This window comes from Ooceraea biroi, chromosome 12 (genome assembly GCF_003672135.1).
Source record: "Ooceraea biroi isolate clonal line C1 chromosome 12, Obir_v5.4, whole genome shotgun sequence".
NCBI classification, from domain to species: Eukaryota; Metazoa; Arthropoda; class Insecta; order Hymenoptera; family Formicidae; genus Ooceraea; species Ooceraea biroi.
Window position 1 is genome coordinate 2,443,765 of NC_039517.1, and position 27,997 is coordinate 2,471,761.

Below are 27,997 nucleotides of genomic sequence, written 5' to 3' on the forward strand. Positions count from 1 at the left end.
GCGGCTATCGGAAGTCTCGTGTTGGATTGCAATATAAATGATGTCTCCATTGGATCAATCAGTAACGAGACGTACAAAAATAAATTTAGTATTATTACCAATCTACAAATATTCAATTACGTTCTCGAAGGTGTCGAGAACTGATTTGGTGATGAAAAGAATGGCGCGGTTCTCACAATCCAATCCGAGATCCCGATCGATGAGAAAATACACGCGAAACTTGGTTTCTGATTTTTCGTTCCGCGCGATCGGTGCCAGCGAACAGTGCCCGAAGTGATTATCCGCGCGTAAAGACACATAAACACATTCCTATACGAGAGATACATATTGCAAAAGGAAAAGTGATTAAACGTTAAAAATTAAAAAAAAAAGAAAAAGGAACACATCCGTACAACACAATCACGCGATCTTAATCGTACGAACTGCCATGCCAAAAAATTAGAAGATCGTCTATGTGCCAAACGTTCCGAAATCGTAGCAGATAACTGTTTTATATATATATATAACATGTATAATATATAAAAATGTATATATGTATAATATAATATATAATATATAAATATATATATATGTATATGTATTACAGACCAGCCATGCTAAGGGCAACACTGAGTAAATTCCAACTAAACGAGAGAGGGTAAAATAAACCACATTAATAAGCTGTAAAGAGCCACAACAATGAGAAACAATGCGAGCATCACGGGCCACCGCCGTGCCGCTCACTATGGCGCCTTCGCTCGTTTCTTCCCACGACGATGCGTCTCCAAAGAAGCCGGCAGACTCTACCACCCCCAGATCAGACTCCAGAGGTGCGACTCGACATCTACCGTGTCTATAACACGGGGGTGGACACAACGAAAGACTTTCATCTCGGTGATCCGATCTGTCGAGCGGCTGGCCGGCCATAGCGAGGACCAACGGGGGCCCGCAGGTTTTTCTTTCTTTTTTTTTTTCAAGTCGGGACTGACCACTGTTTAAGAAGAAGTGTTGCAGTAGAAGGGAGGCGATAGGCTTGACTAGAGATTAACATAAGTGGGTTCTTGCTGAGGCGAGGAGGCATTGGAGGCAGTGTTGGTGTTTGGCGGGGCGGCGGCCGTCCCTACCGTCCCTCCACCGCCTCCAGCTCCGACCCCGGCCCCCGCGCTACTTCCCACACTGTGATGGATTATGCTCGCGTGGATGCCCATCCCCGCTCCATGCTCCACTGGGCTGCCAAAACCAACCACCAGCCATTAAAGGGGCGCTCTCTCCTCTCTCTCGCTCTTTCTTTCTTTCTCTCTCGCTCTCTCCGCGCGCTAAAACGCTAAGTATCGTCGGAAATCCCTGAAATCCCACCTCGATCTCGCACCGCGTACCGTATCGTCACCCACACGCCACACGTGTCTCGAAACGTTTCGTCCGGGGCCCGAACGTGCGAAACCCGAACGGGCTTCACCCTCTCTTGTTCCTCTCGGACCTCTCGCGACGGCGAGATCGCGAGATCGGGGCCGGCGATCATCATCACGTTGCTATTTTTCAATGCGTTATAGAACGTCTTTCTAAAAGGAATCTAGAATTAGAGAAAAAGATCTTTGACAGGCAGTTTTAGTGATACCACCCTCCCGGTGTCGCCGGCCTCGCTGGAACAAGTCTGAGATCCTGAGTAAGTGGAACGAAGAAAGACGGCGATTGTTGCAGCGATCAGAAAATATGTCTCCCAAATATCCGCAAATTAACGCGACGCTTTCGAATTGATCTGATGGCGCGTCTGATTGCGCCGCGATCGCTCATGATCGCTCTACCATCACTGGCTCACGCGTTTCACGATGCTCTAATAGAACCCCAACGACAGATAAACTCTGTAACACGTTGATTGATATTTCACGACACACGAATTTTAAACACCCTTCTAAAATTTTCCATGGTAATTATTTAGATTAACGGAGCAACCTCGAATGACCTTGACCTTGACACATGTTGTCACGGTCACCCTCCTGAGTGACCTTCAAAAGGTTTTAGCCGTCGCTCATTGTTTATTAAAAAGTTATTAACAAAAGAAGTTTCGAAAATATAGTAGTTATTTTGAATATTGAAAGACATAAACGACGAATATGAACGAAGGAAGGAAAGTGATTTAACCTAACCTAATCTAATCTAACCTGGTTAGGTTAGGTTATATTTTCCGAAACTGGAGCCCCGGACACATATACGCTCGTTTTTCAGCCCGCTTCGCGGGAGGGCGGGGGGAAAGGGCTTCGCCCCTCCCCCCCGCCAGGATCCGTGCCATGTACCAGGTGATCAAAATCTGTACGGTGAAATCTGTAACACCGGCTCCGGCGGAGGGAGGGGCAAAGCCCCGCCCTCCCGCGAAGCGGGCTGAAAACGAGCGTATGTGTCCGGGGCTCCAGTTTCGGAAAATATAACCTAACCCAAACCTATTTCTCATTTAAAGGTAAAATTCCATCAAATATACTCTTTCGTAAACGTATATGATATCGTAAAATTATGCTCTATTCATTAAACTTTTTTGTTAATAACTTTTTAACAAACGAGCGACGGGTGAAACCTAGTGCGGGTTATTCGGGAAGGTGACTTTTGTAATATGTGTCAAACTCAAGTCCTTGCTTCGCGTGGACAGTTGAAAATTCGTGCAAAATCATTAAACTTCTTTTGTTAATAACTTTTTAATAAACAATGAGCGACGGCTAAAATCTTTTGAAGGTCACTCAGGAGAGTGACCTCTATAATATATGTCAAGGTCAAAGTCATCCGAGGTTGCTCCGTTAAACTAAATAATTACCTTTTCCATTTTCCCACGCAGAGTCGCGACAAAAGACTGACCACGTAGAGCCTGCATTTTCCAACCCCCCTGCCGCTCGCGCTTCCATCCCCGACTCCCAAAAGCCGCGCGAAAGTCTGACGCTCGCTTCCTTCTCTCATCGCGATAAAAAGACCGATTCATCCTCGCCCCTTTAATGAGGTCCATGAGATTCACAAACCCAGCCGGGAGTTGGGGCATTTGTGGGCCTACGCCGTGACAACTTTTGGGGCATAGTGAGTTAGTCGGCGCTAGAAACGGGTGGCACGTGACACCGCGACAAGCTACGAGAGATAGTGGTGTGCTGCTCTACCGAGACCGATATTTACAAGCCAAGTGACAGCCGGACGCTGGACGTCGACACCCTGGCGCGACCAGGGGAGGGGACCCACCACCCGGTCGCAACGTCCCCTCGTCGCACGCTTCTACTTTTCTTTCTCTTTCGTATCTTTTTCATTTTGGAAGACACATTTTCTGACACGGTTCCCCGGCGCAGTTTCGCGCGCTGCGCACTCGTTTCCCCGTTTCTTCCCTCGTTCGCTCGGTGGTAAATCTTGCAAATCCGAAGGATCCGAGGACAGGAAGTCCTCCAGAAAGCACGCGCCGTCGACGGCGCTACTCCCCATTTTTTCGTGGCGGTGTCTCCTCTCTCTCTCTCTCTCTCTCTCATTCAAGTTCCACGATAACATGTGGATGACGGAACGGGGCCCCGAGATCGACGCGGGACAGCCGCGAGCAGGAACGAGTCGTTGGTACACGGCCGAATCCGCGAGTACTCTCGAACGTTAGCATCGCGAGGCAACGGATGCATTCCGAATTAAATTCCTCACGTTGCCGTGAATTTATGTAATAATTGACTCGAGCGATCGTTACGAAACGATTGACGTCACGCGGGAGCAGAACTCGACGTTCCCTTTCGCGAGAACAATCGCGCCGGGGCGAGCGGGGGGGGCGGTGTTACCCTCCGCGCTTCCGGTATCGCGAGGCGAGAGCCTTCGAGAATGGACGGTAGACGGTAGACTTCCGGCTTATGTACACGCGAGCGGACAACGCGCGGCGGCGTCCGACGGAAGTGTAAGAAAGCCTTGCACGCGGCACACGTACCTGCAGGGTTTGCACCACTGGCTTTGCTGGTCTAATCCATACCTGGCGCGGCACTTCTTCATGTTGTTACCTAGAAAAGGGAAAAGGGCAGTGATTAAACGCCACGCACGTGGATCGGGCTCGCAGACGGGCGTGATTAACTACTACGGTGTGGCTACATTCTGTCAGATGGATGACGTAGTATTGACATTGGCGTTGCCGGCAGTGTGAAGAAAGACGTGACGTGAAAAAACAGTCGTGAGTCTCGAGCGATCTACTCGGCCACGTTGGTGAAGAGAGAATAAGACAACTGAACGGAAGTGACAGAACGTCGACGGATACCGTGCGGGACTCGTCGTGTGTGAATATAACGGTCGAATAAACGACGGTGGTATCTACTTGACAAAAACAGTGAGATCGGTGCTCGAGACTTCGATATGTACTTATGCTTCTGTGAATGGCAAACGTAAAATTCAACGAATGTCAACTAGTCATGCGTGTAACAGAACGGTGGTGGAGAACCCCACGAGGTCAGTTGCGCCGCCCTGTCCGAGCCCTTCGAGAGGAGATCTCGCGGGGCGAGCAGGGTGAGCGACCCTTGCACGGAAATGAGATTCGTCTGAGAATTATGCGCAACGCGACTGCGTTCAATAAGACCGATTTAGAATCATTTTAAGGATTCACTTCGGCCCTGACCTCGAAGGGTTGTCGACGATGTATCGTAGGACCTTCGTCGCAAAGACTTTACGCCGTAATCATCAATCAATTGTTGGAGAACACGACTTGCGCGAAAACTAAGCGGAACGCGAGTAAATCGGACACTTTGCAATCGGTGCAGCGAGTCTGATTGTCTTCGCGGAAGGACCTACGTGTATATCGATGGAGATACGAATCGCCCGTTCTGAAAGCCGTGTAAATTCATTCCTGGGACGAGACAAATTTCAAAAAGAGAACGTTAATGCAGATCCGCGTACAATTTTCTTTTCACGAGCTTCCGAGGGATGAACGAGTCGTATCTTCGTCGGGCGAATATCATGGCATGCAACGTTAACGTCGAAACGGCTTAAAAAACACGATCAAAGATCATCTACTCGTTTTAGATGTCGTGACTTGTATTATAAACGCAAGCTCCGGTATATTAAAAAAAAAGAATGAAAAAAAAAATAGATATCAATGTAAAGCTAGCTCGCTGCATCGCGCGAGCGCCGGTGAACAGAAAATCTCGTATGTGGGGGTCGCGGATAAAATCAAGTGATTCGAATAAAGATGACGAAAGAACGAAAACCACCGATAAAATTAGAATAAACATCAAAAAGGAGCCAGGCAACATTGAAACGATCAAAGGAAAATAAACGTACGAATCGAGAATTGAAGTACGGGAATGACAGAATGATAGTAAAACTAACAGAGAAGAGTAAGAGAGAGAGAGAGAGAGAGAGAGAGAAATGGAAAGAGATGAAGAGAGATAGGCAACAAAGAGACGAGAAGTATATAAATTTATTGAATAAAAAAATAAAGAGAGAGAGAGAGAGAGAGAAAAAGAGAAAAGAAATCTAAAGAAAAAGACAGAAAATTAAACGCTCAGGATTGTCTGATTGCGGATAGGTCCCTGTAAAAATGCAAGATGGCCAGCGTCCCCAAAGTTGTATACGTATAATTAATAATAATAACATATGTGTATGTGTGTGTGTATCAGATAACGTGAATAATGAAAATAATAGGCACGCACGTGTGCATGCGTACGTGCACGCCCGTCCCCGCGATTTATGTAAAAAAAACCATATATATATATATATAGAATCACATTTATATATATATGTATATATATATGAACGTATATGTGTGTGTATGTGAATGTGTACGTGTAGATAACAGAATAATATATATATAGTCATATATATAGTAATATATATATATATAAAATATATCGACCCAAAACCCCTAAAGATGGGGGGGAAACATGCAACATAATGTATAGTGTAGCAAATAGTATAATAATAATATAATAGTATATGTATAATAATGAGTGGAGTGGAGGGGGCGGGGGCGCTCTCTTTCCTTTATGACGGAGGGGGGAAAATCGTAAGAATGCGTGGAGTGAGAGGCATGTGGGTACCTCCAGGATCACTGTTTGTGTCTTGTTTGCGCTTCCTCTTCTTAGTTCGGTTGGTATTTGCGCGGGAAGACCAGTCAGGGTACAGCTGCATGTGCAACTGTCTCTCCCGTCGCGCCAACTCATAATACTTGGCCTGTTCCTCTCGCCCTAGCGCGTGCCACTACCGAGAGAGAACCAAACAGCTTTTTGTAATTGTGCATTAACCGTGCGTGGACTAAACAATCATTTTTAATCAAGAAAAAACAAAGATTCACTAATGCTACTGCCGCCACCCTAATTGCGCAAGAATGTTGCCTTGAAAACAGAGAGTTAGCTTGCTCTATTCGAAAAATCGGTTTCTCTTAATGCTTTATATAATATATATGTTTTTTTCTCTTTATTCTCTTTATTTTTTATACTATTATATTTTTTTTGTAATCGTTCCCTCATAGCATTTCAGTAACACTGGGGTCCCTACTTTCCGTTTAAAGTGCTAGAAGAACAGCCTAGATTGTCCCCTCCCCCTCGGTCGCACCGCTATTCGTCGTACATGGTCGATATTAACAACTTGAAGCACATACAGGGTGTCTGATAGAGGACACGGCCTAGCGGGTGGACGGTAGAGAATTTCTCGTTTTTCTTTTTTTCCTTTTTTTTCCGAAGCACGCCTGCGGTTGAAAGAGCGAAAGAGTGGTGTCGGCACGGCTATACACTGAAGAAGACGCGATTCCGCAGCTGCCGCCCTTCGCGGTCGCCGAGGAACGGCTCAGTCGGGCTGCGATAAAATGTTAATGAACAGTTTAATTTAACTCATGCACTCGTGAATTTAATCTCATGTTCATTAAGGCGCGATTGAACGCGATCGGCAATTATAAGTGGGCTATCGATCGTTCCTCTTGTCCGTCCGCAGCGGATAGCTCAATTATACTTGGCCGTCGTTCAATCCCGTCGCACGCATTCCGCAACAGAGGCACGCAGGATGTTCCTCCAGTGTATTTCCGTTCGCCACCTGCCCCAGTTCCTCTCCACGCCATTAAAGACTGCAAAAGGGTGGGTGGTGTTGCGAGACTTCGTGACGAGAAGCCGTCACACTAGCCCAGAGAAACACGCTCGTTTCAGAGACGACGGCTCGGCAGGAACGGGAGGGCACGAGAGGGCACAGGAGAGGTTTAGATCTAGGAGGGAACGGGACACCGTCGTCGAACGGGATTCTCGCGAAGTCGCCGCGAGCGCGGCTCGTCCTGGGTGGCAAGCGATTGCGAGCGGATGTCGTCGTCCCGCGGCAAGAAAGGAAAGTAAAACAAAAAAAAAGAAAAAAAAAGAAGAAGAGAAAAGTAGAAGAAGCGGGACAGGCCCCGGGCTCTACCAGACATCCCGTACCTAAGGCTTCGGTTTTCGCTCTCGCCTCGTTATCGCATCATCGGTGACATCACTCTCGTCTCTCCGTCTCTTTCCGCTCACCGGAGAACGAATACCGCTTTAGGGAGTTTGGCCAGATAATAAAAAAAAAAGAGAGATTGCATTGCATGCCGGGAGAGTCCGCCGTGGTGACTTCCCTCCGACTTGTAACACGGTCTTTCGTTTCTTACTTTCGTACTTTCCATTCGATATTTTTTTTTATATCTTTTAGTTTTTCTCTTTTCGACTTTTTATAATTCTCTGCTGCGCCATTCCACAATCCCCACAGACAATCCAATCCAATTCGGTTACGAAAAACGAAAAAATATACATATATATGCATAGATATATATATGTACATATATAAAGTATCCAAGAGATATATATGTCGGTAAATATATATATATATATATATATATAGTTTGCACGTCGAAAACGAGTGAATGCCAGATAAATCATAAAACATGAAACACAAAATGTATAACGAAAAAGAGCGTAAAATAAAACAGAAACGCACAGAGACTTTGATCGTTTCAATCAACCAGTATAGGTAATATATGTACTAGCAATTATTATATAATGAATTATTAAGGGCCTGCTGTTCTAGCACTGGAAAGTGGTACCTCCGGTGGGATCTGCGGAGCGCTCTTTCTTCCTCTTCTTCTTCTTGCTGCCATATCCGTAGTTATCCCTGGCACTCCAGCCGGGGTATCGTTGCTGATGGAGATGGCGTTCCTGCCTGGCCGCCTCATAATACCGCGCCTGCTCCTCCCGGCTTAGCGAGTGCCACTGCGTGTCACATCCCCAAAATTCAGATTCACAGACTCACCAGTCCCCGCAGTTTACTTTATCACCGTACACCGTGCTCCCCCCCCCCCATTATTATCTCTCTCTCGCATCCTCCCTCCCTCCCTCTCAATCTCTCTTTCTGCACCCTCTCTTGCTCAAACTTATTTTACCCTTTAGCGATACAAGTGGACACAACGCCTCGTGACTCGCCACGTGGCCCACGAGACCCACGAAAACCACCCCCCTTCGGACCTTCCCCTCCCGTTGCACAGCGTACGTTTTCTTTTCTTTCTGTTTTTTTTCTCTGTCGAGACGAATCTCGAGATTTCCTTAGATCCCACCTACAATGTTCTATATTCGTACTGAGATACTAGTAGGTACGGTTAGTTTCAGCTCCGATTGGTAGTCCGGTAGACTACTTGCTCGACAAAAGCGTTAAGATGCATGCAGTAACTTGTAAACGTATATATTATATGTATATATCTATTAACAGTGAGAATTCTTGTCTGGAAATTTTCAGCGAGTAGCCAACATTCTCTCTTTCTTTCAGCCCGTTAGTACAGAATTGGAATGACCCGTAAGCTGATGTTCGTAAGTCGATTTTCAATAATTTGTCAAAACAAGCCTGGACTAGAAATAACACTCGAAATACTTTGCAATTCCTATTTCAGAGACGTGAGAAAATGTTGGTCCTCGTAAATCTCTCAATGAATCTTACATCAGAGTGCAAGCATTTAATTTTATCGAACAGATGCTGAATGTCTCTTGAATTTCAGGTGATAAATAAATAAAAAGTCCAAAAGTGGCTCCACGAGGATGAATGGACCTGCGCCAGATAAATGTTACATCCGCTTCACCAGTAACTCTGATGTAGGACAACGATATTCAAGACTTCTAGAAATACCTGAGAGCGTAACGTCTACTCACTCGTCTTCCCAATATTTGGTTGATCGCGGCACTCTCTTTTAAGGTACATTCTGCCACCACTTTCGCCCTCATCTCCTTCATATACAGCATAAACGCATTCAGAGGCTTTTTTATATGGGGTTTCTTTTTATCTGTCAAACATACAGGCGTCGTGATGAAATGATCGGTCCGAGCTGAAATCGATGCGTTACCTGCGCGCATCCGCGCGTCCTCACCTTGATTGTTCTGCTGGCCCGTGTCCTGGGCTTTGGCGTTGTCCGTAGGTAACGACGTCGAGTTTTTCTGTTCTATCGTAGACCTGCAACACAGACAACAGAAAACGTGCTCATCAGTACGAGGGCTAGCGGGCTCGTGGGCGCGCGCCAAAAGATGGTTCGCGCCACTTCCACGGAGCCCGAGAACAAGATCGCGTTTGCGTGTACCGTTTGCCGAAGTAGGACTGTTTGGTGGCCTCGGGATTCAGGGGTTCGGGTTTCGCGCAGGACAGGGGGTAGGTCGGTGCCGCGGTCTGGGACAGCTGCTCCGTCAGGCTCGGCGCCGGCGTCGGCGTCGGCGTCGGCGTCGTCGTCGTCGTCGTCGCACCGTCAAAGTACGACGACGACGAGGGCGGCGGTGGTGGCGCACTAGGTGACATCGTCAGCGGACTCCTCAGGAAGCCCTGCGGTAATGGCCAGTTCATCTGCTGCCACATGCGGTGCCGCGCCTCCACCATCGCCAGCAGCTGCACGAAGCTCGGCTGCTGCTGCTGTTGCTGTTGCTGGCTGGCACCGTACGGCGACGGCGCGATGCCGCGCGGCACGCTCAAGCTCGACATCTGCATGAGGCTGCTCATGTAGAGCGCGGTCAGGAGCTTGTGATCCGCGGTTGGTAAGCCGCCGCCGGATTCCGCAGACTTGACCGCGTCCTGGAATATCGCCATGTTATCGTCGATCGCGCACTCCTCCTCGGCCGTGGCGTCCTTCTCCTCCTCCTCGTCGATGATGATCGACGCCTCGGTCTCGATCCTCTTGCCGATCACCGTCGTCCGCCCGGTCGGCCCGCTGTCGTCAGTGTCGTCCTTCTTGATCACCAGGTTCAGCGGCTGCTCCAGGCACTCGGCTGGCTCCATCGCCACATACGGCACTGCCTCGTGTTTACTACTCGCGGGTCCACCGCCGTAGCGACGATCCAAATCGATCCATCGAACGATCCCCGAATGCCACGATCTCACCCCGTCGATCTCGCGTTATCGTTCGAGAGATTGTCACAGGCACCGAAAAACCGAACAACTTGGTCCTGGTCAATATCGCTGGCACGCTAGGATCCAACCCTCGGTATCAACCCTCAATCCCATCCCACTGGCAAGTTTTTCCTCGCCGTTAACGGCGACCCGAACAACACGCTCGTCATCGTTTGCATTCCCGCGTAGGTAAGCTCGCCTTGACGTGGCGGCCGGCAGCACTTCGGACAACAGTTTACACTCTCCATTCACGTCCTCGCGCTCGTGTCGCGCTATAGCGGGCGCGTAAAGTCACGGGAGCGGGGTCCCATAAACCGGTCGCCGTTGTAAACAGCACGTACGTGCGGTGGCGCACACTTACGACGACGACGACGACACACTTACGCGCCGTACGTGGTGGTTCGCCAGACGTCGTTGGCGGTGACAGCCTCACGCATCACTCGGCAACCCCCGAGATACAGTACGTAACAGTAGCAGCAGCAGCAACAGCGGGGAGCAGCAGTTGTCGACGTGTTTGCCGCACGTCGCCCGCGCGTCCGACGTGCCTCCACGTCCTAATAATGGCACCGTCGTCGTCATCGCCACGTAGTTGTCGATCGCGTTCATTTGCACGCCCGCGCCTGCCGCCGCTGCTGCTTCGGCAGCGCCAGTCGTTGACGCGACTTGGTCGCCCGGCGATACGTGCGGTGGTGAAATGTCTCCAGGGGCGGCATCCCACGGTCACCCATTCGTCATATCTCTGTCTCGCTTCCCTTCCGCTGGCGCTCTTCGCCTCTGCCGGATCCTCTTTCTCTCTTTGTCCCGCGTCGCCTGTCCCAATCCCACCCCCTTGTGTATCCGCCGAACAATCCCCGTCTATCCCGAGCGACGCCGACGACTATAGCGCGCTCCGTTCCGTTGTGTCGTCGTTGGAGCGCACCCTCTCCTGTCTCCGGATACCCGTGACGTTTGTCGCACGCACGCACGCACGCACGCACGGAAAAAAAACTCTCCGCTCGTACGTCGACACGAACCACCTCGCGCGCGCGTTCTCTCCCGCGGTCTTTCTCTCCGGCGTGCCTCCGTCGTGTCCTCGGATTTCCCTCGCGCGCACGATACTTCTCTCTCTCTCTTTCTCGTCCTTTCTCTCCCTTTCGCCCCGTCTCGCCCTCCCGCCGCCGCCGCGTCTATCAAATGCGCTCGTTCCTGGCGTCAGCGGAATCACCACCGACCGGTGTTACGACGATTGATTATCGGCGAGTCTGGGGGTGGCCGGGGATTGCGCGAGGGGGGTTGGCGGGCGCCGGTGGCGGTGCGGGGGTTGCGCGAGGCTGGCACTGTGGGACGGCTGGCATCATTGCGATTCATGGCTCTCTCGCGGCGACCAGAGAGACGACCCTGCCGTATCCGCCGACCCTACAATTCCGGGAGCGTGCCGAGGGGAGGGAGGAAGCGGTGAATATCGCATTCTCCGTGGCCTTCCTCTATGCCTGTCTCGCTCTTCCTCGTCTCTTCTGCATAGAGTCGCGACTCTTCCTCCCCTTTCGGGGGGGGGGGGAGGGTTACCGCGGCGCTGCCGTCGACCACCGGTCAACCCGGGGTGTCCTGCTGACACTCGCCAGCGATGCGGCGAGCCGACAGGATAGATCGGCCGCTGGGGGGTCAGAGTTCGGTTCGACGTCCCTGTCGGGGGGCAATCTTATACCCTCTCAAGATACCGGTATATTTCACCCTAAAGAAACCGTGCAGGTGACTGCGGTCCGGGAGAGATTGACGGTGATCCTTCACCCTTGAATCTTTGATCCCCGCACTCGCGCTGATGATTGATCGGGGAATCTTTTTGTCTCGACCGTCATCTGTCTACGGAGATTCATATCTGAATTCTGAATGCGTCGGTCCTGTATTCACCAATAAACGTGCGAGGAGATGAACGCGCGGATGTCCCGCGCGGATCGCTACGAGCCTCGTGCTCGATGGCGTCGTCGATGGACCAGGAAGACACCGAGTCAGCTGGTCCTTTTGCATAAAGGCGTCCCGAGGCACTTGCGCGCGACGTGTGTCCAGGAGAGCCGCGTCCACGCGCACACCACCTCTGTATGCAGCAGGCGGGTGCGGGGCGGGCGATCGCCCGGGTACTAATGTAAATTAGAAATCTGTTTAAGAGGGTAATGATCAATACATAACTGGCGGCGGCGTCGACGGCGGCGGCAGCAGGCGCAGACGCTGTGCGGAGAGAGGGAGAGAAAGAGAGAGCGAGCGAGTCATTCGATAAGTGTTATACGTCCTCTCCCGACGACTGCCGACAACGTCGGTGACGACGACGACGAGGGGGTGAAGAGAAGAGTACATGCGAGAGATGAAACAGAGAGAGAGAGAGAGAGAGAAACGAGGGTGTCCCTCGACGCATCCCCTTCGCCGGTAGTCGGGACGTGCTGCCCCCTTACGATCGTCGCGCCGCAATTATCCCATCCCCGACATCTCACCCTCTCGGCACGGCGCTTCCTTATCAGCAGGTCGTTTTGCACAACCTTCGTGTCTTGCAGCTGCTGTCAGCGCTGTTCGGCCGTTATTATCGATCGCCGAGTACGTCCGTGACGCTTTCACCCCCAAATGGGGTGAATACGCACGCATGCACGCACGTACGCATCCAACGGCGGTCAGGAAGATCTCGCAGGACTCTGAAGCGTTGCCATCCGGTGGGTAATTGCTCACAGGATCAGCCGGAAGGACCCAGACAGGACGCCGTCCGATGATGGATAACGTTGGATTGATGACGTAGAAGTTATCTACCGGCGGAACATTGACTTGAGAATTATTTATGCAAACGTGACTTGTGATTCTTCTTTTAAAGCTTTTCAACGTCACTTAAAAATGGCGTTTCTCCTTTGCAAATTCTTCCTTTTATCGACTCGCCGAGATGATTTTTCCTTGAGACGAGCTGTAAAATTATCTCGTTCACACGTGACGAACGTATCTCAAATTAATTAGATCCTCAGCGAATGTAATTAATCGACGATGATGCTAATGAGTCGCTGGCAGATAATACCGAGTTGGCGAGTTTCTTTAATTATTCTTTGAAAGTTTACGTCATTCCATTGCGACGACTGTGGCGCTTCTTTCCGAGCGCGATTCTTCTCTTCTTGATACATCAGCTGGTCATCGTTATAGTATTTAATCATTAGATCATTAACACGGATTGCTCGTAAGTCAATCCTTTCGAAACGCAAACATCAGGAGATTCTTGCGACTTGGATCGACACCGACGACAGGGTGCCTTCTTCGTCTTGATTCCCACGAAAGCCACCGAGCGGAGGAGTCAAGCACAGGACAAAGGATGACGGGGAGGGACGAGAAATATCAGGGGAAAATATCGGATGAGAATAACAAAATCGACGCCGGCTTGGCCGGCGAGTGTTCAGATGTCGCCAGCGATACGAAAGTTGCGAGGGGATGAACGAACGAACCTGTGATTGTGATCCAGGGTGGAGTGGTCCGCCTTCGGCGCTGAAGAGACCAACGCATGCGACGCCAACGCGTGTGCGTGCGGACTCAGGCCGGGATGCGGTGGCATAAGTCCCGTCGGCGAAAACCGGTACAGATCGCTGAAAAAAGAATCGGAGCACGGGGGTTGCGATTGAGTCTGGGAGTCTCGTTTGTCGGGGGGGGGGGGGGTGCGAGTAAAGGCGTTTTCACTGACCTTGGTAGACTGGAGCTCGTGATGGGTAAACTCGTGGGGTACGGACTCCGGAAGCCGGCGTTCGCCGGCGAAATGGTCGGGTACATCGTCGGTGTGTGCCTGCAAATGATCATTATTGCTTATATCTCGTCGCCATTCACACGCGTCTCCCCACGTAGAAATTGCAAAACGGTCCAATACTGGGACTGTACCGTTTGCCATCGTGGCAGTACTGGCCGCCAGTATTGTGCCAGTACAGAATTGCCAGTACTGATCCGACACTGGCAATAATATATGGGCCAGTATTCGGTAAATAACTGCACCAGCATTGGGCATAGAAGTGGACCAATTAATGTATTAATGTATAAATGTATTTTTTATATATATATATATAATATGTATTTTGTACTATTTGTATTTGTGACTTAAATATTATAAACAAAGACTAATGCAAACAACATTAGTAAAATCATTTTGTAAATGTCGCGTGAATTAATATCGCGTTTAAAAGAAAAAGATGTTAAATCGGTTTTCCGGATGGTTATTTATGCGTGATAACGCAAATGTTTCTAGCGAGAACGTCACGCCTGATCTGGCCATCTATCGGTCGCTGGTGAATCAATATATTGTTATAATCCTATTCTAAAAAAGGCGTGTTAACTTCGTGAAGTTCTTTTTTATCGAATATTGAAGCCTCTTTTCCGCGACGAATTTCGTGTGACTTGAACTTCGTGTTGCGAATGTCAGAATGTCATAGTGGCTGTCAGTGCGGTTATATTGACAATTGTATTTATTATATTATTTTTTTATTTCTTATTTTATTTATAGCGCGCGCCTGTGTTGCTAGTTATATATTATCGGCAATGTATGTAGTCGAATGCTGGGTCTGTGTCGGTTGCCGAAGCATGGCCCGTCTCGCAACCAGTACTGGTCCATGTCTGTATTTTATAATGGCCCGTCACATGGCCCGGTTTTTAATAAGTACTGGGACAAGACTGTATGCCAACTCTTTGCAGTACTGGCCGTCAGTATTTTGCCAGTACAGATCCGACACTGGAGTGTAACGCCGCTGCCGTACTCTGGGCTACCAATACTAGGCCAATGTTGGGCCAGTTAAACAACCTCGGCAATTTCTACGTGGGTCCCTGCGTCGCGATGAAAATTTCTCGCGGAACACGTTTCCCAGCTGTTCGCCGAGACTTTCTCAGGATTTGATTAACTCAACCTTGCGACTCTTACAGTGGCGACGGCGGCCTCGCCAGATCGAGGAAATTATATGAGAAATTTGTGAAACTTCATGCATTTTTTAATTTGACTTATCAAAAATTTCGTTGCTCTAATTGTATCAATATTCTGCCTCTCGTTGCGTCAATAGAAAAAGATCAAGGCCGGTAACGAAGAACAAATCTAAGAAAATTAATTATTATCACTAAAAGTAGAAATCAATTATCACAACCGCGACACTTGCGCAGTACTAGCCGACAATGCGGTTAATCATCATTAACATCCTGTAGCAGTTATCAACCGCATAACAGCAATTAGTTTCCGCGCGTTGCTCGCGTTCTCTCGTTGCAAAGAACAAAGTTCCACGGAATCCCGGAGCACTTCGCGTAATAAAAATGCCGCCGACCTTCTCATTATCGCAAGTGGCCCTTGTTGCGGGGATGACTACCCCTTGGCAAGCCGCGCGGGCTGAAATTCTGTGCACGCGCGAGACGTCGGCGCGCGTCTTTCCATGTGCCGCACTCGGCCTCCGGCGAGCGGGGACACCGCTCGCGGATCCTTCTAATTGAGGGGCAGGTGACCGATCAGCCGTGGAAAATCGCAATTTGGGGCGACTCGGGCGGAAAGCAAATAACGAGCGGAGTGAGACCGCGTTCTGCGGTCTCTCTTCGCGAGAAAGAGGGTGACGTCCTCCTCACGAGGACCGCAAGGACGACGAGTATCCGACCTAATAGACCGGAACTGAGAGGATGACCCTCTGACCGAAACTGACCGCGCGCAGTTCGATTCTGATTTCCGGACTTCCTCGAGAAAAACCTCGAGGAGCTGAATGCGAATTCAGCACTCAAGAAAAAAAGAAAAAACGAATCCGCGGGGATTATTCTCGCGTTATATTTCAGGGATCCTCTGATCTTCGCGATCGGAGAGAGATCAGAGTAAAGATCGCGTTCACAGCGTCGCGATTGCTCGGAGGATCGTTAGCGACGAGAGAGGGAATTAACGAGAGCGGCGGCCGTCTCTCGGAGGGGAAATCCCGGGGGGATGCGTTTATCATGCAAATCCGCGCGCGCTTTGCGCTAAAAGAAAATCTTTTCCAAAGGGATAGGTCCACTTTGGACAGCAGAGGTCTGCGACGCGGCGTTACGCGTCCTCTTAGGTCCTCCCGATACTTTTATGAATATTTAGCGGCCTTTGTGCGCGCGATTCGCCAGGCCGGACGGTTTTAAAAATCGTCAAGAACTGCGTCTGTCGCGCGATCGAAATCCGATGCTTTTCATTAGTTTTCATCCGCATCACTGTGAAGCGCGAATCGATTATTTAACGCGTAATTAATATAAAACACGATATAACGTTTACCGGGAATGTAAAATGACTCTTGCTCTATGCTGCGCGCACTCGCGTTTATCACTCGCGAAATCGAATACCGCTCTGATCGTCATCGCATCACGCGCGTTTCGACGTTTCGCGTGAAGAGAACGAAATACATCCGATTAAAATTGAAATAATATTACGTTATATTGTGACGCGCGACGCACAGTCAATCGCGCAACAACGTGCATGTAATTATACCGCGTTAAATCGCGCAGTTCTCTCATCGGATTACCCCCGGGTACGCGGCGCTCGAATCCGGAGTCTCGCCGATGCGTCATCATCCGAAGGGAGAAAAATTTCATCGCGTCAGGAGATGTCATCGTCAGGCTCGTGTCGACTTACCAGGAAGCGACTTGCGACATTTCCGTGCTGAGCATGGGATAAGGGTACTGGCTCGCCGAGAAGGGGTACATCGGAGCTCTCGTCAGACCTGCAACAAAAACGCAATGCCGTTTCCGGTTAGCTCGAGTGGCCGATCAAAGCACCTTCTGCAATGTTACTGTTCTTCTCTGGTTCCTTCTGAACGAATGGAACCGACAGTGTGTCATTCTTTTATGGGACCGATCGAGACCGATGAATAATCAAGTCACCCCGTGAATTAACGTGCCGCTACCGATCGCGCGGAATAAACCTACACCGCGTCTCGCAGCCGCGGTTAACGGCGCGGTAACGCGTTTAATCTTTCATTAGCCGGCATGATCGATTTTACGGTCACCATGTGATGACGTTCAATCTAATCGCGGCAACGTCGATGATCAAAAAGACCGGCTCGTGAGACCGGTAACGCGAGGACGACCGTTTCCGAGTTTGTGTATCGGCGCGACGCGCACTCTTCCGGCACTCGTTCACCAAGTCGATCCATTCGTTGCGAAACGTTTGAAATTTCGTTATTATCTATAAAAGGAGAGGTAGTTTTTATTATTCAGAAATAATAAAAAAAATAATAAAATTAAATGAAAATGTGAGTACACGCGTATAACAATTCCGAGAAAAAACTCGACTCGGAATGGCATGTAATAAATTATTGGTATTATCAGAGACGTTGTCATCAAGACTCGCCGTATCTTTTTCCATGCATTGAACCGCGCATTAACGTATGCAGAATAAATATTATCACGGCGAGGATCAAAGGAGCGCGCGATTGAACGAAAAGGAGACTACGCGTTTAATATATCGCGCGGAGGTTTGCACTACAAACAAACGAAGCGGTGGAGTTGGGGCTTCTTCTTTCCCGTCCGCGAGAGAAAGAGGGAGCGAGCGTTCATCAGCGCGCGCGGCCGCACCCCCTGTAACCGGCGTCCGACACCAAGTGGAATGCGCAACGCCACCACCAGGAGATCGTCATCGAGTGAGAACAGCCATTGATGAAATTTAACGCCGTGTATCTCGCCCCGGACGATCGGATGAACGGTATCGATATCAATCCGACTTTTACATAATCACGATCGCCCGAGTTTGCGTTACACTTGCTGCAGTTGCGCGGGGGTTGTTCCGCGATGGAAGATCGCCGAGAAGAGTCATCGGAGATCATCGAGGCGTCGCTCGGTTACTTGCAAACATGTGACAAATAAAATAACATTTCTAGCCATGGGGAGAACGTTAAACAGTCACATGAAAAGGAGTGATAAAAAGTAACTGAAGACGATAGTAAACTAAAGATTGTACATTTAGTCGTCGGGGTGAAACGTTTCTGTCCGTCCGGTAGTCGTGCAATTTAAGGGGGGAGCCTGCTTTAGAACGCTGAAAATAAGGTATATTTTACGAATTGTTTTTGGAGAAACTATACAGCGGATTATTATAAAACTTTGATGCATTTATTAGTACATGTTTAAAGATAAAAAAATTATTTTTTGATTTGAATATATCGCTTGTAGAGGTCGTCCTGGAGAAATCTTAGTGCAGCCGCGTCGCCGGCATTGCAAATTGGTGAGCATTCTCCTGCCTCCAAATTTCGTCTAAACTGAAAAATTGAAATATGTTCTCGTTATTTATGAATTCCCATCGTCGATGAACCAAAGAGAGAAGAAAAAAGTTGAAAAGTGCCAAAATGGTGGAGCTTAGAACACAAAAGTACGATTTTTAGGCAAAGTTGTTGAACTTTTTCATGCAAAAATAATTGTTTAACTTAATGTTTTTATGAATATTAAAGGTTCATCGACGATGGGAATTCATAAATAACAAGAAAATATTTCAATTTTTCAATTTGGATGAAATTTGGAGGCAGGAGAATGCTCACCAATTTACAATGCCGGCTGCACTAAGATGCCTCCAGGACGACCTCTACAGACGATATATTCAAATAAAAAAATAATTTTTTTATCTTTAAACATGTACTAATAAATGCATCAAAGTTTTATAATGATCCGCTGTATAGTTTCTCCAAAAAAATTCGTAAAATTATACCTTATTTTCAACGTTCTAAAGCAGGCTCCCCCCTTAAGGGAGGGTGCGCGCGACGCGAAACCACTGGCCGGTAGCTTAAAATCCCTCGGATAACGAGCTGCGGAATTACGGATGTACGTGGCCGTGTCGCGGGTTGCGAAATAGCGGACGGGGTGTATCGCTTTTACATCGGTATCTAATGTAACTAGTACGTGCCGCAGAACCGATCGCGGCTCCGAAAGAGAGAGACAGAGAGAGAGAGAGAGAGAGAGAGAGCCCGGGGTGCGCCGGGGTAGTAAGTGGGGTGCCTTTGGCGAGGCGAAGTGTAATTGGCTTCATAAGGGTCGACGAGAAGCGCCCGGAGTATCGGCAAGCCAGAAACTGCTTGACGAGGCCAATACCCTTCTCTCTCTTTCTCCCTTGCCCTCCACCGCAATTCTCTTTTCCTCTTTCCACCGTTATTCGATGCGGTATACGCGAGCATATACGGCGGACGGATTGGATGGACTCTCCAGCCACGTTCCCACCCCGTTTCTTTTTGCGTTTTGCGGGCGAGCATGTCCCGGAGGCATATTTCCCCGCGTGACAATCCGGCTGTCTCTCTCTCTCTCTCTTTCACTCTCTCGTCCTCTACCCCCCGCGCGTATGCGCTGAAATCGGTCAACGCGTGGTTTTCCTCGGATAGGGCCACTTTCTTCATCCCCGGCTGTGTGTAACGACTGTGCCGACCGATCGACCGTAAAGAGTTTGGTCTTCCGTCTCCGACAACCAATCCCCATAACGAGCGCGACCAGGCTACGCGACAACAATCGGGATTCTAAACTGCCGCGGGCACGGCGCTCCGATTTCCACTCCCCCTCCCCCCCCGCACCCGCGATGCAACCCATAAGTGCCGAGATGAGGAGCGTTGTCAAATGTTGTTCTTTAAATGGAGGTTTAACTAAGCAAAGCTCCGCCGTCCATTTTTGTGAGGTTTTCAAGGAATTATAATTGGAGCTGTTGCTCTCCGAGGGGATGCGAAGCCGTCGTTTTTGTTTTCCAGCATTAATCGTGAGACTCGCGAAAAATGATGAAACGAATCCTCGCATCGTGCGTGGAAAATGCGCGGCCTTTTTTGCAGCTACTTTCGATCTTCGCATAACGACGATTAGCCCACTCGACTGTAACGAGACCGGGCCTCTACCACTCAACCCGGGGCTTTTAATCTCATTTGAATAACGAAGCACACTCGAGCCCGTGAAAACAATGGCGGCTGAAACGAAATTCAATTCCACGTGAAAGTAATAATCCGATATTTTATCTTGCGCGCGTGCAACGCGATACTCGCCTGCGCCCGCTCACACGAGTATACGCTTTGGAGGTAACAATCATTCAGCAAATTACGCATTACACGATCGTTCTGGTATTTTAATGTTACACGAGTCGTAGCCGCTTCGTTCTACGCTTTCTGATTTTCCGTTTTCCACCCTTTGCGAGAGGGCTCGAGATTCGACGCCGATACTCGACGATGACGAAGTGGAACGCGCGAACGGGGTCTAAAAATTCTCGTATTCGGTGAATGCGTGGTGCCATCGGCCGCGGGAACGGAGAGTCGGGATTATAATCGTGCAAGCGCGGTCGCGGGTTTAATCCCGGTTAACGATATGGCAAAAAAGGGGGGAACAAAGATGAGACCGCTGCACAGCGAGGTCGTAACGCAGAGGAGGAATGTTCTATTCGTCTAATGTGACGCTCGAGAGGGTAGCGGGAATTGGGAGCACGATTTGCAGAAGAGAGCGGATGGATAGAGAGGGAGTGATCGCGGGGGTGGAAAAGGAGACGGAGGAGCGGTGAGGAAATGCGGCAGAGGGAAGAGGGCGCAGAACGAGGATGGCAGGTCGGAAAGGGGTGGCTCGTAATATCCTGGCGAGTCCGCGGGCTCCGTCATGTGTGCTTAATCACTTTCCAGTCGACTCGGCAATCTGCAACCCCATTATCGGCGTCTCACCACCCGGAAAATTACTCTTTTATTCTCGAACAACTCGGGCTCCCGATGTTCCGTGTACCGCGATATTCTCTCTCCTACTCGTCCAGAAATAATGCTCTCTTTCTCTCATCGCCTTCCATTTTCTTCGCTGGTTTCACTCTTTTCCTGCCGAAGTCAACTTTAACCCGGTCGGCGCTCGCGAGTTCTCTTTTCCAATTGCTTCCCGTAGCTTCGCCGTAGGATTCTTCGCGCGAGCTCGCCCATTTCGCTCTATTGGACCCTGTCGTCCTCCCTCCGAGTCCGTACCCTTTCCGACTTCCGGAAATCCGGTAGTACGGACTGACGAACCGAGAAAGAACGCAGCGAAGAGCGGAAATTAACGAACACGGGTCAACGCAGCAGCTGAAGAGGAATTTTCCTCGTTAATAAATTAATTAAATTAATTCCTTCCACTAACTTTTCAATGTTGATTTCAGAGATGAATGCAATCTTGTGGCGAAGGGATCACGACCGAAGCGACAACGTCGACGAATGATGGTCGCGCGCCGTCGAGGGTCTTAACAGGAAGCTCGTACAAGTGCAGACGGTGCAAGGTGGTACGTATTATTGCGGTTGTTCAGCTTAAGACCGGTGCAGGCGACGGTACCCTCGCGCGTCCCGCGATATCGATTTTGTCCGAGAGTTAACGCCACGCAATGTCAATCCGTAATTAGTCACACAATTTATTTATCACGCAAAGAACTGCCCCAGTCACCGTACGTTCATCAAAGACGTACTCCCTGCTCCCTCAGTTTTCTTCTTTAAAACTTGGGGCTGTTGTAAACTTAAATGGCTGTTGAAAAGCACGCGGTTCTCGTTTTTTCGCGCGGTGCTCGCGAGAGAAAAAAGGAGAGAGAGAGAGAGAGAGAAGAATCGATCGGAGTTCGGGGAGACTGCAAAAATCAGGAAACCGATCTCATTCACCAACGAGAGGCGGAGAATGTTCGCGATGTGGAAGAAACGCGAAAAAACCTGAGAATGCGAGAAAGGGAGAGAGAGAGAGAGAGCACACGGACGTTGGAGAGAATAAAGCAGCAAGTGTACGAAGAAGGGAAGAGAAGGAGAGAAAGAGGGGACACGACGGGAGAAGAGAGAAATTAAGCGGATCAATGGCGAAGCCCCAGCGAAACGAAATGCCGGGACCCGTCGTCGGCAGCCATTTCCACCCTCTTTACATCTCGCCTCCCTCGCCGTCGCCCTCACGCCGCCCCGCGTCCGCCACCTCTTTCGCTCGAGTTCTGAGATAAACACGCGCAGACAGGCGGAGATCGAAAAGCGAAGCTAATTAGAAATGAATCCGCGGGAGCGAGAGGGAAAAATCGCGCTAAAACCGGGCTAAAGACGGAGAAAGAGAGAAAGGGTGAGAAAACGACGAAGAGAAATGGAGAAGAGGATGGACACGGGGAGGTCGGTCGACGGGGTGGCGAACGGAGGTTGCAGCCGGTGGTACTTGTCTGGTACTGCGGAACGAGGGAGAATGGATGGCGCGGGATCCAAGAGCTGTCGCAGCAGTGGGGAGAGCTTCAGAGTCGCTCTAGAGCGGTCGAGGAAGAAGGACGGGGTGAGGTCGGGTCTCGAGTTCACCCCCGCGAAGTGGCGAGGCGGAGCGCGCGCTCGTTTGCAAGACAAAGAACCCCGGCCTGCCGTCGTAGTCGTGCATAAACGCTATCAACCCCATCTACATATTCTGGTCTGAGCGGCAAAGAATATCGTGCATGGGAAAAGAGAAAGAGAGGGAACGCGTCAACGGCGTCTAGCTGTGCTCCGTAGACGAAGGAATGATAGGGAAACCCTCGGAGATGGCGTAGATTTTTCTTTGAAAAATGCATCGCAAGAAATCGTGAAAACTGGAATAAACTAGCTTCCTCAAGTTAGGAAGCGACCTCAAGTCGGTAAGCAGCTGCTTGAAAATTTCTCCCGAAGGTCACACTGGCACAAATTATCAACGAATTGGACCTTCACAATAATTCCGAGTCGACAAAAGGGAAAGAGCGTTCCCAGGGGTAGTAGATCGGGAGCAGGTAGAAGTGGAGGACCTGCAGATACAGGGAGAGGGCTGTTCAGCTGGTAGAAACCCCCCTTGACCCAGCGACAGAGGGAGGTCGCATGCTCGACTGATTAGCCTAATGGTGAGTCCTCTTATTCTCGTGCTTGACGCCAGTTCGCGAATCTCTCCCATTCTCTCCTCTCTCTCTCGCCCTTTTCCCTCCTTTGCCTTCACCCTCTTTAAGGCCCCCATGAATCTCGACATCGCGCGGTCCTTGACTTGATAAGAAATGTTCCTTCAATTAGAAGTCGAGGGGGTGTCAGCCTCGCTCGCGCACTTATCAGCGCGGATCCTGGGATCGAAGGGCGACGATCGAGTTCGCGATTAGCCCGGGAAGGATATTTCCATTTCTCGTCGTTTTACGAGTCCGGGGAGAGAGGAAACTTATTAAATACTTAATTTATTATTATAATATACACGTTGAAACACACCGTTTGTCCACCACGCGTTTGCTCTCATTTATTCTCATGACGCTCGTTGGGGTGTTTCGTCCATTGAACCGTTCGCTGTAACGTGCATTAACGCGGTGGCGAACGCCGGTTTGCGTAAAGGCCGGGCAACAAGCCGGGACTCGTTTGCGCCGAGTCGGCTCGCTACGGCCATTGTTAATATTTGCGCAGCTCGATACAATAAAATTATATATAAAGCTCTTTGGGCGCGAGGCGGAGCGTGCGCGTGTCGATTACGCGCGCGGGACGAGAAGTATTCCATCAATTACAATTCGAGAGGAACGTCAATATTTGGCCGGACAATAGCGGATTAACTTCGTGAAAGAATTGTTGATTCAACCGATACGCGATATCGCGGGGGATGTCGAGACCGTGTCGGTGGTTCAAAGTTCTCGCCGAGAGTGCACGCGCGCGCCAGATTTTATTATACTAATATCCGTATTTTCGCAATTAGTAATTATGCGAATTAGTACGTGAACGCTATTGAGGTCAGCTTTCGGATGAATAAGGAGGAACGCCAGCTTTATATTTATAGAACTCAAGGACTACGTACCACTCCATCCCTTGTTAATTGCACGCATTATTTCCGTGATTGTTGCAGAAAATGCGGGGATGCGTGCTCGTGGTTGCCAGTAAATGACAGGTGGCAAACAATACTTACCGGCTGCAGCGGCTGCCTTGCCTGCGTCCAGTGCCCCGTACGGAGGGATGCCCATATGGGCTGGGGGTGGTTGCGTCAGGTGGTCCCCGTTCGGGCAGAAGAATGGCAGTCCACTCGGATGCGTTCCGGCCAGTCCCATTTTACTTGCCTGCAAATGAAAAAGTAAGTAATTATACGCTATGTCATGTCATGCGTCACGTTAAGTTGCGTTTTATGATATCTCGGTTTCAATTAAAATGCAATAGTGTGCGAAAGTAACTATTCTGCGAACTTTCATCTGGGATTTAAAAAATATAGGGTAGTCTGAAGACGTCGTTGCCACGATTGTATTCGACGAAAGCGTCAAACCACGCGACGTGAAAACGCAAATATGGAAACATGAAAGATCCTAGATCACAAATTGCTGGTAATAGTGCACTAATGGTGCATTATGCACACAGTAATGTGCAGCAATCAGCTTGGGTGTTCTCGTGGGCGATCATCAGTCCTTATCTTTATGCCTTAAGTAATCGCGGTTTACGATTTATTGCGCTGTATCGCGAGCGCTTGCATAATGCGCGTGACGCAAGAACGTACATGTTTTATCGAGGATGCCACGATCGCGCGTTTACGCGACGTAACGACGTGGCAGCGTAAAGACCACGCAAGGGCAACAAGGATTTACAGTTAGCGACTCTCAAAAGAAACACGATATCCAATTCGATTCATCCCGAAGGGGATGATCGAGGACCAGCTTGAGCGTTAATTTGCAAAGACGGGGTACGGCCGCGTGGTGAGCCCAGGGGGGAGAAGGGAACGTTGCTTCTCGAGGCTCGAGGGTTCGTTCGGCCTTTCCGTCCGTTCGTTCGCCTCGACGTATCGTCGAATTCGAGTGCCCTCCTCGAGGGTGGCAGTGTAACCGACCCACTCGGCACTTCTTCCTTCGATCTCTCCCCTGTCCCCCTTTCGTCGCTCTTTGTCAAGTGACATTCGATGAAATTAGTTCAATCTGCTCGCGAGCTCGCAAGATCCCGCGCAACCCTCTCCCTCTTTCTCTTGATCGTTCCTCTTCGCCTGCTTCTCCTCTTCTCGTCCCGCTGCCGATCGATATATAGAGGCTCTCGAGTGGTCGTCTCTTATCAGCCGCGATGCTTACCATGAGTGCAGCGGTATCGCGCATCGATCTGACCGCCAGCAGGAGTCCGGGATCGAGAGGTTCCCTCTCCATCCAGGTCAGCACCCTCGAGAGGAGCCCGACTGCCTCCTCGGCGGTGGGCTCATCCTCGCTGTCGTCCTCCTCGCCGACACCGTCGTTTCCGTCGTCGTCCTCGTCGCCGTTACGCTCTGACAACCTGTCCTCCGCCTCGACCTTCACGCGACAATGTTCTTCTTCAGGTTCTCTCTTCCTGACAAGACGCGCCAGCGCGCTCTCCTCGTCGACGATCCATCTACTGAGTTCTTCATCGTCCACTTCCAGTCCAGCGTCCCTCGCGAGGCTCTGCAGCTCGCCAAGCAGCAGCCTGTCCTCCTCCTGGTCCACCGCGTGGATTCTATGCGGCAATATGGCGCCGTTGCATCCCGCCAGCGGGTGATGCTCCTCGCGTTCGCGCGGTAACGTCCAGCTGCGCGCGAACGTCTCCGAGCGGACGCTCAGCCAGGCGCGATGGAAATCCGCGAACGCCTCCTTCAACGTGAATCTCCTCAGGTACACGTCCAGTCGGTGATCGCCACCCTCTGCGTCCGCAGTCGTGGACTTGTCGCGATAGACACCACAGCGCGCCCGCGACAGTATCCCAGTAGCCAGTCGCACTCTCAGCTCGCGGATCACCAACCGCGTCTCCATGCAGTCCTTGGGCACCACGAACAGTCGCACCAGGCCATCCGCGGCCACGCAGTCACCCTCGGGTGGAAGGTAATCAGCACACTCGGCCACCAGGACGGCGCCATCCGGGTGCATCGCCATCGCCGTGACGGCAAACTCGTGGCGAAACCACCAGAGGAACAGATCAGCGGTGAGGGAACCTCTGCCACCACCGGCGTACACCACCGGCTGGCTCAGCATGTTGACCTTGCGCAGGCAACGCGGCCGCCAATGACGACCGGCCACCAGCAGTCGTGTCCGATGATGACCCTCGTGATCCGCCGCCCCCACGACCCACACTCGCTCGCTGTTGCTCCTGCTGGTCGTGTTGGCGTCGCGACGTCTACCCGGGAGATCCCGCCAGTCCAGGTAGCAGATGTGGGCGAGGTAGATCCGACTGCGGTCGTAGCTCTCCAGGGCGCTCCTGAGATGTTCGAGAGCCGAGATCGAGGAGGAGGTCGGCGTCGCTCCCGGTGGTGCGTGGCGCGGCGTGGTCGTCGTCGTCGTCCTGCAGGACGCTGAGGACGTGGACACGGGAGAGGGGAACGGCGACGAGGTGGAGGACACCGCGGTCGACGAGGAGGCCGTCGATACCGCCGTGGCTCCCGTAGCTCCATGAGGAGTCCCGTCGTTGTCCTGCTTCGCAACGACGTCTCGCTTCCACTTGCCGATCCCGTCGTCGCCGCGGTCGGGGGTGCTCCTCCGGCTGGCCGTCGACGACTTGATCGCTAGCGGATCGCTCGCGAGCGATGACGAGGTGGAGGAACGCGGCGGCGACGAGCAGCTCGACAGCGGGGAGGTCGAGCGGCGCGAGGACGTGCACGAGGACGGCGAGGAGAGCACCGGCGGCGACGACAACGACGTCGACGAGCACGAGGAGCCGGTGGCGGTGGCGTTCTTCGCCGGTCGATGCTTCCGCCCGGCGGCGTGCCTCTCCCGTCGCCGCGGCCTCTCCGGATGACGGGGGTGCACCGGGGTACCGTTTTCACGGGCTGGCTCGGAGCTGCTCTCCTGGGATTGGCGCATGCGCCCGGCCCACTGCGATCGACCCTCGTTGCAACACGCCGCCGTGGTTGCCGCGGGCTTGTCCGTTCCCGTCGTTGCGACCGCCGTTCCGCTTGACGTCACGGATATCGCCATCATCGTCGTCGCCGTCGTCGTCGTTATTGTCGCTGGTACGGAAGTAGTCGCTGCCATCATCGTCGTCACTGTGGTCGCCGTTGTCGTCGTCGTCGTCGTCGTCCTCGTGGTCGTAATCGTCCTCGTCGTTTCTTCTTCTTCAGCTTCCGCAGGATCCAGGAAGACGCCGCGCTGCCCGCGCACTTGGCGCCCCTTGGCGGCCACTTTGCTGGCACGCGCGCACTTGCCACCGCGGGGTGACATGGCTTTCGTGCTCGCGATCACCTCGGCGCGGACACGAAGCGCGTGCTCGACGGAAAAGCGATAATACTCGTCCCTGCGTATCCCGATCACTCCTCAAAGACACGGCAAACGGTGAAGATCCGCACAGACCTGGTCGATCCGGAGGAGCCCGCGCTCCTCGTGCGAGCGCGCGCGCGCGCGAGCTGCTCATCCACGACGCGCCGGCATCGCCTACAACCGAGCGATGACTGAGCGAGCGGCCGCGACGCGACCGTCAAAGGCCGGAGCGGGAACTAGAAGGCTTTGATGTACCGCCGCCCCGGCGCGCACAAAGCGATAGCGACCCCGGCTCGTTGGTTGGCACGGCATGCGGGGGGCAGTCGGGGGACGCGGGGGTGGTTAGAGCGAGAGAACGAGAACGTGCGGCCGAGCGGTGGCGGCGGCGGTAGCGGCGGCAGCAGCAGCAGCAGCAGCACCGGCGGAAGCGGGGAAGGCGGAGGAGCAGAGAGACAGAGGGGGCACGAGACGAGACGAGACGAGACACGTACAGTCGTCTCCTCGTTTGAACGTCCACGCGTGCCTGCCTGTCTGCCTGCTTCGCTTGCATCATCAAGGGAACGACTAACCGTCCAACGTTCCTGCGACTGTCTGTACCACTTGGCGGCGGCACATAAGGACTTCCGTCCGCGAGGT

At 51.2% G+C, this 27,997-nt stretch overlaps 1 protein-coding gene across 1 annotated transcript in view; it reads right to left on the reverse strand.

Moving 5' to 3' along the window:
- Nucleotides 1-27,565, reverse strand: part of LOC105281955 — a 33,394-nt gene extending 5,829 nt beyond the window's left edge. Inside the window, 12 exon segments of the mRNA XM_026974402.1 lie at nt 3,902-3,971; nt 7,997-8,162; nt 9,090-9,220; nt 9,305-9,387; nt 9,512-10,280; nt 13,723-13,889; nt 13,985-14,083; nt 16,901-16,988; nt 24,103-24,250; nt 25,238-26,098; nt 26,100-26,212; nt 26,290-27,565. Coding sequence (XP_026830203.1) covers nt 3,902-3,971; nt 7,997-8,162; nt 9,090-9,220; nt 9,305-9,387; nt 9,512-10,280; nt 13,723-13,889; nt 13,985-14,083; nt 16,901-16,988; nt 24,103-24,250; nt 25,238-26,098; nt 26,100-26,212; nt 26,290-27,325 — 3,731 coding nt within the window. The 5' untranslated portion in view covers nt 27,326-27,565.
- Nucleotides 27,566-27,997: the final 432 nt, after the last annotated feature.